The 15507-nt window shown below is 50.1% G+C and overlaps 1 protein-coding gene and 1 long non-coding RNA gene across 2 annotated transcripts in view; one reads left to right on the top strand and one right to left on the bottom strand.

Moving 5' to 3' along the window:
- The window catches only part of ADCY5 (adenylate cyclase 5), a 157386-nt gene extending 155351 nt beyond the window's left edge, over positions 1 to 2035 (bottom strand). Inside the window, exon 1 of the mRNA XM_059920966.1 lies at positions 120 to 2035. Within this exon, the coding sequence (XP_059776949.1) occupies positions 120 to 1250 (1131 nt within the window). The 5' untranslated portion in view covers positions 1251 to 2035. The remainder of the gene's footprint in view (positions 1 to 119) is intronic.
- On the top strand, positions 1438 to 11056 carry LOC132364793 (uncharacterized). The gene is made up of 4 exons (XR_009502918.1): positions 1438 to 1824; positions 9554 to 9650; positions 10036 to 10173; positions 10798 to 11056. It is a non-coding gene; the product is annotated as an uncharacterized LOC132364793 (long non-coding RNA).
- Positions 11057 to 15507: the final 4451 nt, after the last annotated feature.

Genomic DNA, 15507 nt, shown 5'->3' with positions numbered 1-15507 from the left:
CCATGTCTCTCTGGCTCTTTTCACCACTTTAAAGGGTGAAAGTGGGTTGCCTTTCTTTGGAGTCAGGCCTAGGCCTGCGCACCCCACCATCCAGTCCCTATGCCCAGGTGGGCCCCTACCTGCTTGAGCAGGAACTGGTCCTGGGCGTTGGTGCGCAGGGCGATGGCCAGGTGGAGGGCAGACAGGAGCACCCCGCTGAGTACCGCGGCCCGCATGCGCACGGGCAGCAGCGTGTAGATGGTATAGATGAAGAACACAGTCCACCAGATGCCCTCGGAGGCGCTGCGCGGCTGGGGCAGCAGCAGGCCCACCACCTGGACAGCCAGCACCACGGCGATGAGCGCGTAGCAGGCCAGGCCCATGTGGTCCTGGTGGAAGGAGGCGCGGTTGCAGAGCACGGCCATGACGAGGATCACACCCACGGCAGCCGCCAGCACGGCCAGGTAGGGCAGCTGCAGCGGGGGCCGTGCCGCGTGGAAGGCCAACATGACGAGGCACACGAGCACCAGCACAGCCATGAGCATCGTGAGGCTGCTCTGGTTCAGACGGAAGAAGTAGCGCTGGTACAGCCGCTCCAGCTTGTCCGACGGGAACTTCTTCGAGCGGAATATCTGCAGCAGTGCCAGGCAGCAGGCGCCCAGCGACAGCACCGCGCCAGGCCCCGCGCCCGAGCCTGCCAAGCTGCCGCCATCTCCGGAACCCTCGTCTTCCTCGACGGCGCCGGCCTCCAGCTCGTCGGCCGCGCGGCCCTTGCCCCGCCGCTCCTCCAGACCCAGCTCCACAGAACGGGGGCGCACCTCCGTCCCGCCAGCTGCGGCGGCCGCCGCCGCCGAGCCGCCGCCGCCGCCCGCAGGGGGCGCCCGGGTGCTGCCCCCGCCGGCCGCGCCCCGCCGCTGCCGCCGGCTGCCGCGACCGCAGTCGTCGCCGCCGCGCTCCTGCCAGGCCGACTTGGAACGGAAGCTGAAGCCGAAGCCCCCAGCCAGGGGGTCATCGCCACTCAGCGGAGGATCGTCGTCGTCGTCGCTGCGCCAGCGGCTGGCCAGGCGCTGCTGCTGCTGCTGCGGGGTCACCGTCCCCCCGGGTTTCTTGGTGGAGCCGCGGGCCGAACCCCCAGGGGCGTGGGGGTAGCCATTGGCGCGGGAGTCGGCCTCGCCCCACGCCGAGCGGTGCTCCGGGCCTCCCCGGGACGCCGGCGCCGCCGCTGTCTGCGCCGCGTAGCCCGGGGGGCTCACGCTTTTGGAGCTGGACATCCCCCCCTCGGCCTCGTCGTCTTCTTCCTCCTCCCCCGGGGGCCGGGCCGGGGTTCTCCAAGGGGAGGGCGGACGGCCGAGCAGAGGGACCAGGCTGGGGTCACACGTCGGGGGCGGCCCGGGGCCCTGGGCAGTAGCGGGGCATCTTGGCACCCCCGTCCTGAGCGGAGAAGGAGGGCAACGGGAGAGCAAGCGGGAGGCAGGCACAGCCTCGAGGTGAGAAGTGGCTGAGAATCCGCGTCAGGAGTCCCAGGTCCGAGATGGAATTGGCTCCGAGCTGGGGCAGCGGGGACTACTCGAGCTGCTGAGCCGCGCGCAGAGGGACGTCCGGACTCCTGGCTCGCGTCGAGCTCGACAAGGACCGGAGTTGCGGACGAGGCGGGACGGAGAGGTGTCCTTGCGGGCGGCGCCTCCCCGGAGCTGGCAATGCCCGGGCGCGGCGCTCGCAGATTCTGCCTAAGCGGAGCCCAGCGGCACACGCGGCGAGGCGGCAGCTAGGGCGGCTCGGTAGGGGTCCCGGCGTGGAGACCAAGCGGGCGCCCTTTCCTCGCGGCGGACTGGGAGCGACTGGGAGGTGCGGGCGCCAGCCAGCATTATTTTCTTACGAGGGGTGGGGAGGTGGGATGGGGGGGTGGAGAGGACGGGGGAGGGGGCGGCGGGCGGAGCAACAGCTCCGAAGCCCTGGGGGGAGGGTCCTGGAGCCCAAGGGGGCCGTCGTCCGCATCCCCCACCTCCCGCGGCGAGAGTGGGAGCTTGGCCCCCGCGAAAGCCGAGCCCAGCCTTCAGCGTGTCCGCGCAGGGGGGCGGGAGCGAGGACCGGCTCCTGCAGCGCGGCCCTTCCCCTCTCGCCTCCCCCTTCCCCCAAAACGGAGCGGAGCTGGCCCGGACCCGCTGGCCCAGGAGGGCTGTCGCGCCAGCTCCGCAAGCTCCAGGCTCCTCGCCGCCGGCTGCGGGCCCGCCGCGGCCGGGCGCAGAAGGACTAAGCTGAGGGCGGAATCCGGCGCAGCACCGCCGCCGTTCCGCCCCAACGCAGGCGGGCTTCTCCCAAGGAGCACGGCATCCAGAGATCGAGGGCCGGCGCTCAGAGGCAGCCGGCCGAGAGGGGCCGACCCAAGAGTCGCTGCGCCCCCGGGGCGCTCCGGGGGGACCCGCGGGAGCCGGGCTCAGGGCGCGCCATGCACGCCTCGGGCCCTGCGCTGCTCCGGCCGCTCGCGCCGCTCCTCCCTTCTCGCCCGCTTGCCGCCGCCGCCGCCGCCGCCGCCGCCGCCGCCGCCGCCGCCGCCGCCGCCGCCGCCGGAGCGCCCTCCGCATCCCCTCCTCCCGCCGCCTCCCCGCCCCCCGCGCCGCTCGGGCCTCGGCTCACAGCGGCGCGCGGTCGCCTCCGCCCCCGGCCGGGCCGCGGCCCCCGCCTCGGCGCCCCGCTGGCATCCTCAGGCCCGGCCTCGTGAGGCGCCCGGTACCGTGGGGGCCCCAGCTCTCCTTCCTCACCTAAAATTCTCGCCGCGCCCCCTCCCTCCCTGGCGCCTGGAGCCGCGTCCAGCCTGTGGTCCCTTCGCCGGACCTGGCTGCCGTGCGGTCCTCCCCCGCCCCTTGCTTGGGTTCCTGCGCCCCTAGTCCTAGCTCCCCTCTTTTGTATCCCCCTTTAATCCCCATCCCCCCGTTCAACCCAACTTCAGCCCCCGCGCTGCGCCCCCCTTCCCCGGCCCGGCTCGATTGGCCGCTTCCTGAGCTGTCATATTTGAGTCCGGCGCTCTTATTGGGCGATTCTCTGGCCGGGCGGCTGTACCAAAGGAGGGCGCACCGGCCTGGGGGCGCCCAGGCAGCGACTGCCGCAGGGAGACGAAGACCAGAGTCCCTGGAGGGCCGGAGGGGCCCAAGAGCCAGACCCGGAAATGGACGGTGGAGATGGAAAGACTGAGTATCTCTGAGGCGCAGGAAGACAGTGACGCGAAAGATGGAGATGCAGTGGGTGAGGCCGATGCAGCTAGGGCGGGGCGGACAGGAACGCTTTGGTGGAGAGTTACCCAGAGGGAACCCCACAGACAGCATTACGAACACCTGGCGTTTGTGAAGAGCTCTTTGCCCGTTCATACTTTTTTTTTTTTTTAATCTCATTTGATTCCCCTCAATAACCCTGGGTTGTGACAGGGGACAGGGCCCGTGTGATTATTCCCAGTTTATAAATGCGGAAACTAAGGCTTCAGAGCCTAATTAACTTGCCATGGGCCACACAGCTCTCCTGACTTGCAACCGAAAGATCTTTCGTCAGCGCCGGGCTGGCTCCCTACCTAGCAAGGTGTTAGCCAGAGGAAGGATGCGCCCCAGAGCAGGGTGGAGAGCCCCGGCTGGAGGAGGACAGGGGAGAGGGCAGAGAAGGACCAGATAACTCCTGCACAGCGCCAGCAACAAACAGTCAGGAGTGGAGAGGACTTTACTTCGGGTCAAAGAGGACCTAGGCCTGTGGAATGATGTACCTATCCAATTCCCCTTGCCCCTAAGCTGTCCTGCTGGGAGCTCCGGCTGTCTAAACACTGGGATGGGTGGGGACGTGTCACCTCTACTCCGGGGAGGGAGAAACAACCTTCACTTTACTCTTCTTCCTGCAGCTCTCTCTGCAGAGCTTCTGACAAAGAGGCTAGAGGTCTGGGTGAGCTTCTCTTTCTTTCTCTGTTGGTCATCTCTTTGCAAATTGGAAGATAAACCTTGCCAGAGTTACAAATTGGGAGGAGAAACATTCCAAGAGATCTGAATAAACTAACCCTAGAGTATTCCAGCCTTTGAGTAATCAATCCAGGATTAGCGAAGTCATAAAAAGCACCATGAATTTAGTCAGCAAACATTCATAGAGCATCCCCTATGTGCAAAGCACTGTGCTAGGCGCCTTAGGGATAGAGAGGTGACTCAACTCTGGTTACAGTCAGGGAGGGAGAGGAGCTAAGCCACTAATTCCAGTTCAGAGCACAGTTCAGTCAGTGTTCAATAGAGGTCCAAAGAGAGCGTTTTGGGAGTTTGGAGAGAGGAGGCATTAATTCCCACTGTAAGGGCCAAAAAGACTCTAGAGGTTGAATCTGGGGCCAGCAGAGAAGAAGGAGTCAGAAGAAAAGGAGGATGGACTACTATTTATTAAGCAACAACAATATGTCTGTGCATCTTATTGTCGCATAACCGTTTTGAGGAAGATGTTATTCTCCCTACTATAAAGGTGAGAAAACCGAGACTTAGAGAATCAAAGTTTGCCCAGGGTCCAGAGTTTGTAGTAGAATGGAACCTAAGTTCAGTCAGCTCCTTGTACTCTACCACACAGCCATGTAGCAAATACGATATGAGAGGAACACTGCATGGACAGAAGCCAGATGGCCTTCAAGGTGATTGGGTTCCATTCTTGATTCCCTTCTCATTCCCTGAGCTCTCCCTAGGTCATTCCTTTCCATTTTATTCAAAAATTTTAAGTAACCATCATCTTATAGCAAAAGCTATGTATGATTAAGTGTGTGAAAACTAGAAAAGAGAAAGACAAAACACATTCATAATTACAACACCTAGAAAGAACCATTAACATCTTAATTCTTTTCTTAACAAAAAATGGGACTTTACAAAGAGTTTTAGAATCTGCTTTTTTCTACTTAGCAAAATATTGTGGATTTTTTTTATGCCAATAAGCATCCATCTACAATATCCATTTTATTGTCTGAACAGAATTCCATTGCATGAATATAGCATAATTTATTTAACCAGTCCCCTACTGTTGGACATTTTTCACTGTCGTAGCAGTTTGTAAAGTTTCCACTGTTTTACTGTTATAAACAATGAGCATTTTTGTAGATAAATCTTCACACACATCTTTAATTGTATCCTTAGGAGAAATTCCTACAAGTAGAATTGCTGGGCCAAAGAATAAACATTTTTTCGCTAAGGTATTTCTGAAATCTGAGTCTTCAGCCCCTGCCTCCCTTCCCAGTTCCAAGCTTACCCCCATCTACTGGAGAACTCCCCATGGATGTTCCTTGGTATCCACCAGCAGCCCAGATTCAGTTTGTCTAAAACTAAGGTCATCCCCCAAGAAGCTTGCTCCTCCCTCTGTTTTCTCGCCACTGGTGGAATAACCATCCCCCAAACTCCCAGATCTTAGAGTGGCGAGCCCTCCTATCCCAGTTCCCAGAGTCCTGCCACCGTGCCCTTGTCTTTTCACTTCTGTCTCTTCTTCCACATTCTCTGGCTACTACCTTCACCCAGATCCTCCCTCCTCATTGCCTAGACAATTACCAACTCTCCCTCCTTGCCCTCCAATCTGTCCTCCACTTTGTCCCCATCTGATCATGCCTGTCACAACCCGACTGAAAACTGTCCCCAAAACTGCCTCTTCCTACCTGCTAGCTTTCACTATCCACCACTTCCGCACACCATCCAGCTGCCCTAAACGGCTCTTTAAATCTCTGCAGAGATCACCCTTTTCACATGCACCGCCAGCACAAGCCAAATCTGTAGCACCTCTGTGATGCCTCTCTAATGCCTTTTCCTCCCCCACCACCCCAGGCTGCTAGGCACTCCTTCCTCAGCTCCCAGCACACCTTGCTTTTATCTCTATTATAGCACTTGTCACATTGTATTATCTTGACTTGTTTTCAGAACTGTCTCCACAGTCTGCTGAACTCCTTGAGGGCAGAATTGGTATCTTACTCACTCTTGTGCCCCATACCTGGCACATAGGAGGTACCCCTTAGCTGTTTGTTGGATAAAGAAATGGTACATCTGGGGATTAGTGATGGGAATTGAGTCTGAAGGGTGGGGTGGAGTGAGGGGACTGACTGGCAACGATGGGTGAAGGTGGAAAGGTGGGTTGGGCTCTTTAACGCTATGTGGAGGAGGGTGGGCTTCAGTTTAAAGACAATGAAGAGTCCATGAATTGGTGGGGGCAGGGATGTCAAGGGCCATTATGTTTTGGGAGGCAGACTCTGGCAATGTTGTAATGAGATTGGAAAAGCAAGATCCAAGAGCAGAGGGGACCAGTCAGGAAGCTATGGCAGAGCAGATGTATTGATTGATGGAGCCCAAAAGTGACATGGTGATGGGAATGATGCCATTGGCTGGAGGACACCTGTGAAGGGCTGACGAGGAAACCCAGGGGTCAACCACTGTGTAGAGGAGGAGTCTGAAAGGTCAGATGAAAACCAAGAAAGGTGGGGGTCACAGGAACAAAAGGCAGAGGTTTTGAAGAGCTGCTCCAGGATGTGCATCTGGCTGTTGTCATCTGATACGGGCTGACCACCTCGGGCCTCTCTCTGAAGTGAGTACTTGGCTTGCAGAGGGGAGGTGCCTATACACCTCGGGACATAGCAGGCCCTTTGGGAGATATGCAGACCACCCCCCTCCAGCCATCTTCTCCTTGTACCTTAGTTACCCTTCAGGACTTCATTCTTCATTTCCCCCAGACTTCTTTTTGGAAGAATAGTTCCATTTTGGAAACTAGAATATTAATATTTTAGAATGTTTAGAAATATTTGTACAAGTGGGTCTCAGTCATACTCTTGTACCTAAAAATACTTTCCCCACAATGCTGAAAATCCCACCATTAGATAGTCATGCTTTGGGATGACAATTATTCCCTAAAAATGCATGCAGAAAATCTAGAGACAGAAAGTAGATTAGCGTTTGCTTAGGCCTGGAGAAGAGGAGGAATGGGAAGTGATGGCTAATGGGTACAAAATTTCATGACCCTCCCTCTTTGGGAGGGTCATGAAAATGTTCTAAAATTAGATTATGGTGATCATTGCACAACTCAAGAAATATACTAAAAATCATTGAATTGCACTTTAATCCAATGGGGTGAACTTTATGGTATATAAATTACATTTCAAGAAAGTGGTTGAAAAAATGAATGCAGATACCACTGGGAGATTGAGGGACTTTTGCCAGGACTGCCAATTGTTATTAAGTTAGTGTGGATGAGTTTAATCAGCAGGCTTCCCCCTCTAAGGCCAAAACAAGTTTCTCTCACTGAGAGAATGGATGCTTGCTCTTTTTTGTTTTGTTTTGTTTTGTTGTTTTTTTTTAATATCTTTATGGGAGTATAATTGCTTTACAATGGTGTGTTAGTTTCTGCTTTATAACAAAGTGAATCAGCTATACATATACATATATCCCCATATCTCCTCCCTCTTGCGTCTCCCTCCCTCCCACTCTCCCTATCCCACCCCTCTAGGTGGTCACAAAGCACCGAGCTGATCTCCCTGTGCTATGAGGCTGCTTCCCACTAGCTATCCGTTTTACATTTGGTAGTGTATATATGTCCATGCCACTCTCTCACTTTGTCCCAGCTTACCCTTCCCCCTCCCCGTGTCCTCAAGTCCATTCTCTACATCTGCGTCTTTATTCCCATCCTGCCCCTAGGTTCTTCATGACTTTTTTCTTTTTTTTTTTTTTGGTTCCATATATAAGTGTTTGGATGCTTGCTCTTTAGGAGTAGGAGTGAGTTAGGCAAAGGAAGGAAAGAACATTTGGGACCACTAAGCAGTTCCCAAAGCAAATGGAATCAGAAAAGGGCACAGGTGCCTGGGAGCAGGAAGGAAGAGGGCAGAAATGACAGCCAGTTAGGAATTGGAGGTTAAAAATGAACTTTGCCTACTGCCTAAGAGAGCCCTGCCTAGTAATGAGTTCTTCACAAGGAATTAAAGAACTCTAAGAACCCTAGGTTCTCTTAAGGGTGAAAGAATCTTAAAGATCATCTAATTCCCCAAAGGTGTGTCAACCTCCCCTGGATATTTGCATTTTGAGAGCAAGCCCGACACCTCAGACTAGATGACTTACCTTTCCTTTGAAGAACTAACTTACTCTCCCCAAGTCAGAGAGTAGCTAACAGGATGGAACATTGTGTGTCTTGAGGGTAGGTCATCCGTGGAGGCTTGGGCCCCAGTGTCTTAGCCATTGGGCACAGATGGCTGAGGTCCCTGGGAGCCGTCCTCCACCCTAGCCCGTCCCCCACCAGGAGCTCTGAGGAGGAACCAAGAACATCTGCCATCTTACTCTTGACCTCTGTCTTCCTTGGCTTGGAAATCAAGGATGATAAAAGTGTGCAGTTGGCCACAGGGAACTGGGCCCTAGATTTTTCCAGACTCTACACTCACCTCCAGACCTCTGGGCCTCAGGGAAGAGGAAATATCCAAAGAGCTCAGATTGTAGCTGAGGTGGAAATGGCTGATAATAGCACGATCTGCCACTCTCCCAGGTGTTGACATTTGCATTGTAATGGAGACGGTTAATGCCTTCAGCTGGAGTGACTAATATGTTCTTTCAGTTGCTGCTGGGAGTACGGGGAGAGCCTTTGCGGCCCAGGGCCTTTTAATGCCCTCTAGTCACAATACTAGATCACTCCTGATCCACAGCTGCCAACCCTTTGGATTGTACTGCCCACATTCCACGCTTTATCTGTGTTCCTGTTCTTGACTTTGCTTTCTTGCACTTTCTCCTGAATCCTTTTTTCCTAGAAGTATGGGAACATCCCCATGAGTCACTTATTCTTTCAACACACATAAACTGATTACCCATTTCAAGCAGAAAACTATGCTGGACATAGTCGAGTGGGGGGAGCCCAAGAAGTATGCCAGCAAGATGCCATCCCCAAGAAGTCAGAGGTGAGGAAATCACAGAAAGAGCTGGAGAACAGCACAGTGCCAGCAGAGCTGGGCTTTGCAGCGTATGCCACGTACTTCTTGAACAAACAGACGGCTGAGAACTAATAGGAGAAAGTATTCTTATAGGCGGGGGGAGCAAGAGGCTTCTGGGAGATGTGAGAAGGGGACAGAAGTGCGTGTGGGAGTTGGATATACAACAACTGGATGGAGTTTTGAGGATTCAAAACATTCCTCTAGTCACAAAAGACCACGTATTGTATGATCCACATATTATATGAAATGTCCAAAAGAGGCAAATCTATAGAAACAGAAAAGAGATCATTGAGTGCCTAGAGCTGAGGGGAAATGGGTGTAGGAGATGGGGATTAATTGCTAATGAGTACAATGGGATGGTGAAAGCTGTTCTAAGATTGTGGTGATGGTTCCACAACTCTAAATATACTAAAAAAAAAATTGAATTTCATACTTTAAATGGATGAACTTTATGGAATGCAAATTATATCTTAATAAAGCTGTTTAAAAATGGGGAAAAAGTGGGATCCAAAAAGACCATTCCTTCAGTAATCCTGCTTAGTTATAGAAGGAACACCCTAGTTTTAAGTTCCTAGTCTTTTCCTGTATGAAGGCTCTTTTTTTTTTTCTCCTGGCCTCACCACATGGCTTGTGGGATTTTAGTTCCCTGACCAGGGATTGAACCTGGGCCCTCAGCTGGGAGAGCATGGAGTCCTAACCACTGGATTGCCAGGGAATTCCCCGAAGGCTCATTTTTAAGGTAAAAAACTTGCGAGGACCTCAACATGGTATATATGTACTTTTAGTTAAGAAAATACATAATGGTAAAAAGCTATTATAAATTTAGATTTTCATTTAGTAAATGAATTAATACTTTACTAAGCCCAGTAGTATTTATATATGGTAGAAAAGTAGTTCTGTATTTGTACGGGAGCATTTTATATGCCTAAGACAAGGCTTAGTGGCCCTCTCTCAAAATCTCCTTGGTCCTTTGGGGTCCTCAACCCACAGTTTTAGAATCCTGGTCCATGTTCTACCAAGGCGTGTTTGATTCAGCTTCTCTGTCAGGCGAATGCTTATGGGTGGGGATCCATTAGCAGAAAATGTGATACAATTTCCATCCCATGATGTTTCTGCCTCTTCAGCTGCTCAGGCAAAATGGCACCCTTTCTCCTCCCAAACCAATGAGCTTCGCTGAGAGCAGATCCAGCACAGAAGACAGCCAGAGCCATGCCGGTTGGCAGACACTTGTCTTTAGCAAATGTAATTAAAGGCAGCAGCAAGTAAGTGCCTATTAATTTTTCATTAGAAAAGTCAAAGGCAACCTTCTTGGAAAGCAGCATCATTGAACTTCAGCCTTGCTGTTAAAACCAGGCTTTCCCCCACTGTGTATATCTTCTTCCATGAGTACACACACATACACACACACACACACAGAGTGAGTCCACAACCTCTTTATCGAGTGGGAGAGAAAGAGTCAGAGACCATCACCCCTATACCCTTCAGAGGTTATTTTGTCCCATCCCCTGTCTCAAATTACCCCAATGTCTATCTGCATATGTAACTGCCTATGTATATGAACCTTATACAATATACTGATCTCTCCCTAAATTGTGTTTACATACCATTTGTGTAATTTGAACCGGATCTTAGATGCCCTTGGGGAGATGACTATTCAAAGCTCTCTATGATGATTCCTTTTGTAAAGAATACACAGTGCTTGCACTCTGACCTGTTTTTTTTTAATAAGCCAGGGGCAATATGTGAGTCAAGAAGAGGGGATTCGGGACTGGGGCCCAATCTGGCCCTATCAGCTGGCTCTCTGTTGGTAGGCAGAGCCGATTCAGCCGGCTCTAGGCATCAGTTAGCTAATCTCTTTCTTTTCCTCCTTGTACTTCCTTACTAAGGCATCCCACCTGATGAGAAAACAGTCTTTCCACTCAACACAGAGGACTGAGGGAAGAGCGCTAAACTTGGGGTCAGAATACCTGGAGGGTCTACACCAGCTCTACCACTTTCCAGCTGTGTGATATCCGACAAGTCACACGTCACCTCTCTGAACTGCAGTCCCAGCAAGGGTAACTGCTCTCCTACCCTTCACGATTTGTTATGAGGATCCGGACAATGATGTGAAATTCCTTTTCAAATTATTCACCATTCTGTAAAATGGGAATCATTCTTAATAATAACGAATTAATAAAGTCATTCTTAATAAATCCAGATACTCATTTAAGAGGTTAGCATGGAATGAGGTACATCTCTCAGGGTCTCAGGCTCTTGCATACATTTATAGATGACTGTGATAAATATTTTTCTGTCTGTGCTGCGTGTGTACCAGCTCGCCTAGTAGTCTGGGAGATCTACCCTTTCATCTCTGCTGTGTTCAAAGCAGGGCCCCCAGGGCCATGCAGATGAGATCTCTGTTCTCAAAGACCTTCCCTCTTTCAGGATTCTGACAGACTGCAGCCTGTCTGTCCTGCAGACGGGAGAGCTGCGCCCTCCCGCAGGCGTGGGTGGTGATTAGAGTGGCCTGTGAGGCGCTTGAGTGGTGCTGAGTGTTGTTTCTCCTCTCACTGGCCAGTCTGCTTGGCCTTGGAGTGGTTTGGTCCAGTCTCTGTATCCCTGACTGTGAATCTGTGGTTAGGGATGGTAAACTAAGCCGTGTTAGCGATCGTGCTGGGGCTGGCTGACCTTCCCCAAGCTAGGATAATCTCTTTCCCTGGCAACAGGCAGAAGCACCAAGGGACAGTGACAGATTGTGAAATCCTGGGGCTGGGCTTTCTAGAATTACTTAAAAAGAGAAAATTGTAACAATACCTTGCATTTGTGTAGTGCTTTTAAAAAAGAAAGAAAACAGTTTTTTAAAGCTGTTCAAGGAGAAGGCAGCTTTGGAATTGTCTGGTAGAGAGCAAACCAGATGGGTAAGAAATGTATTGTCTTATTCTTATCAACTCAGTAACAATGAGAGTGTTAGGAGAAATCTCTCCTCTCCCCCCACCCCCTGCCCCCCACACACAGGTGGGGATACAGAGGAAGAGAGAAGTAGAGTGACTTGATCAATATTACACAGCATTAGGGGCAGAATTTGACCTAAACTTCTTGACTTTTATTGTCAACCCAAAGCAGGCAGAGGATGAAGAAGCTGAATGACCTAACAGTTTGTTATGTCCGCCTGAGATTCTGGCATGTAGACAGCTCTTCCTGAGTCAGACTTTGTACTTGGTCCTCTGGGGCATACAAGAATATGCTTCACTGCTTGTAGGTCTGAAAGCAATGAAGAAATGTAGGGGTGGCACATGAGAAAAATTGCCGTCCTCTTGCAGGGTACCTACCAAGGATCTTTAAGCAAGGCAGGGGCAGACTCAACAGGCAGGGATGGATGGGACTGCTTGTGTTGCCTGGGGAGTTTCAGTGCTGTGTGAAGATTTAAAGAAGGTATCAGCAAACTCTGACCACTGGGCCAGACGTGGCCACTGCCTGTTCTTAGACATAACGTTTTGTTGAAACACAGCCACACTCATTTATTTTTGTCTCAGCCTGCTTTTGCACTACATGCAGACTTGAGTAGTTATGACAGATTGGATGGCCCACAAAGCCTAGAATCTGTACTGTCTGATCCTTTAAGAAAAAGTTTGCCCACCCGTGCCTCACACCATACACATAAAAATTAACTCAAAATTTATTATAGGGACCTCCCTGGTGGTGCAGTGGTTAAGAATCTGCCTGCTGATTGAACACAGGTTCGATCCCTGATCTGGGAAGATCCCACATGCCACGGAGCATCTAAGCCTGTGCGCCACAACTACTGAGCCTGCGCTCTAGAGCCCGAGAGCCACAACTACTGAGCCCGTGTGCCACAACTACTGAAGCCCGTGCACTCTACGGCCTGCATGCCGCAACTACTGAGCCCGCGTGCTGAAAACTGCTGAAGCCTTTGCACCTAGGGCCTGTGCTCCTCAACAAGAGAAGCCACCGAATGAGAAGCCCACGCATAGCAACAAAGACCCAACACAGCACCCCCGCCAAAAGAAAAATTTATTATAGACCTAAATGTAAAACTTCAAATTGTAAGAAGAGTACACAGGAGAAAATCTTTGTGACCTTGGGTTACAAAGATTTCTTCACCACAACACCAAAAGTACAATTCATTATTTTTCAAATTATTCAAAAAATTTTTTGGTAAATTGGCCTTAGCCAAAATTAAGAACTTTTCAAAAGACATTGTTAAATGAATGAAAAGACAAGCCACAGACTGGGAAAAATTATTTGCAGATAAACATATCTGGTAAAGGATTTGTAGGCAGCATCTAAAAAGAACTCTAAACGTGATAATGAGTAAAGATCCCAATAAAAATGGGCAAAAGATTTGAACAGACACTTCACCAAAAAAGGGTGAAAATATACAGATAACACATAAGGACATGAAAAGATGCTCAACATCATTAGCCATCAGGGAAAAGCAAATTAAAAATCACAATGAGGGGCTTCCCTGGTGGCGCAGTGGTTGAGAATCTGCCTGCCAATGCAGGGGACACGGGTTCGAGCCCTGGTCTGGGAAGATCCCACATGCCGCGGAGTGGCTAGGCCCGTGAGCCACAATTGCTGAGCCTGCGCGTCTGGAGCCTGTGCTCCGCAACAAGAGAGGCCGCGATAGTGAGAGACCCGCGCACTGCGATGAAGAGTGGCCCCCACTTGCCGCAACTAGAGAAAGCCCTCACACAGAAACGAAGACCCAACACAGCCATAAATAAATAAATAAATAAATAAATAAATAAATAAATAAATAATTAAAAAAAAAATCACAATGAGATACCACCACAAACCATAAGAATGGCTAAAATTAAAGAGTGATCATACCAAGTGTTGGACAGGATATGGAGCAACTGGAACTCTTATATGCTGCTAGTAGAAATGTAAAATGGTACAACCCCTGTGAAATAGCGTGACAGTTTTTTTTAAAGTTAAGCATTCACGTACTACATAGTCCATCAATTCCACTGCTAGGTATTTACCCAAGAAAAATGAAAGCATATAAGAATATGTTCACACAAAGACCTGTACACTAATATTCATAGCAACTTTATTCATAACTAAAAACAACCCAAATATCCATTAACAAGTGACTAGATAAACACGTTTGGTATATCCATGTAATGGAATACTACTCAGCGATACAAAGGGATGAACTATTGATACATTCAACAACATGTATAAACCTTGAAATGATTATAATAATTATCCTGACTGGAAGAAGCCAGACAAAAGAGAGTATATACTGTATGATTCCATTTATAAAAAGTTCTAGAAAATGCAAACTAATCTATAGTGATAGAAAGCAGCTCAGTGGTTGCCTGGGAATGGCAGGGAGGCAAAGAAGAGCAGAAGAGATTGACTGAAAGGGAAACTTGGGCCAGGGGTGGGGGGGGGATGGTAATTGATGTTCATTGTCTTGATTGCGGTGATGGTTTCACAGGTAAGAGTGTGTGTGTGTGTACATATATATGTCAAAACATCAAATTGTACACTTTAAATATGTGCAGACAGTAAAGCTACTTTTTAAATTGAGGTAAAATTGACATGTAACATTATATATAAAGCTATTTTTTAAAAGGAAGAAAAAACCCTGAGCTTGTTATTTCTTTCTTGAAACACTCTGTGCAGTTTGAAGCAGCCAGCCCCCTCCCCAGGTTTTATATTCCTTATTCTCACTATAATGATTTATCTCATCAGCAACCCTGTCCTCCAAAGCCTCACCTTCCTCCTAGGTGACCACAGGTGATAACTGTACTGCCATGGTGTGGTATGGACTACCAGAATACTATCTCCTCATGTTAATAGGATCATTGTTGCCTTTGGATCCAATTAGGTCAGATATCCAACCTTAGATTCTCATTTCTTTGAGAGTCTATTGCTGGCCACCATCCTAGTATCAATCAGTCTATCGATGAGGGTTAATTACAGAGAACTGAATTCACAACAACTAACTGAAGCAGAAAGGAATGTGTTAAAAGTTGCTGGGGACAAGTTCAAGGAGGAAGGTCTCAGTCATTTCTGAATATGGGAATTACCTCAGTATGTGGGGAATGATTTGATTGTAGAATAATTAAATCTACATTATAGAAGTACCTTTTTAATGGTGTTTCCTGCCCCCCACAACACATAATAATTTCCCAAACCCTCGTCTTGTGAAATATCTAGAAAAACTCCAGGGATAGAGAACCGGGGATCAATGGCTTATTCCAGGGATAATTCCCTGGGGTAGGGAAAGGACAAGGTAAACCTGGAACACCTTGTTGGGCTAGAAAGCAAAGAAGCCCTCAAAGATTAATGAGGACATGTCAAAAGAACACAGGACACTGCATATCTATAAAAATGGCTAAAACGAAACAACAAAAACTCGACAAGTTCACAAGAAGAGATTCTGGCCGACTCCAGGATGGCTCAGGGACCCAGCCACCTGCCGTGCAGGGAGACACCTCACCAGATAGCACCTGGATATGGATCGAAGATACAGCATCAGCCTCCCTGGAAATCTTTGAAGAACCGGAGGAAAGTGTCCTGGTAGAAATCAGGAGCCCTGGGTTCTGCTGCTAACCTGCCTTGTACCTGCCCACGGG

Source organism: Balaenoptera ricei, chromosome 4 (assembly GCF_028023285.1).
Source record: "Balaenoptera ricei isolate mBalRic1 chromosome 4, mBalRic1.hap2, whole genome shotgun sequence".
In the NCBI taxonomy this organism is placed as follows: Eukaryota; Metazoa; Chordata; class Mammalia; order Artiodactyla; family Balaenopteridae; genus Balaenoptera; species Balaenoptera ricei.
The sequence above is the reverse complement of the archived record's forward strand: the minus strand, read 5'-3'. Positions and strand labels throughout refer to the sequence as shown.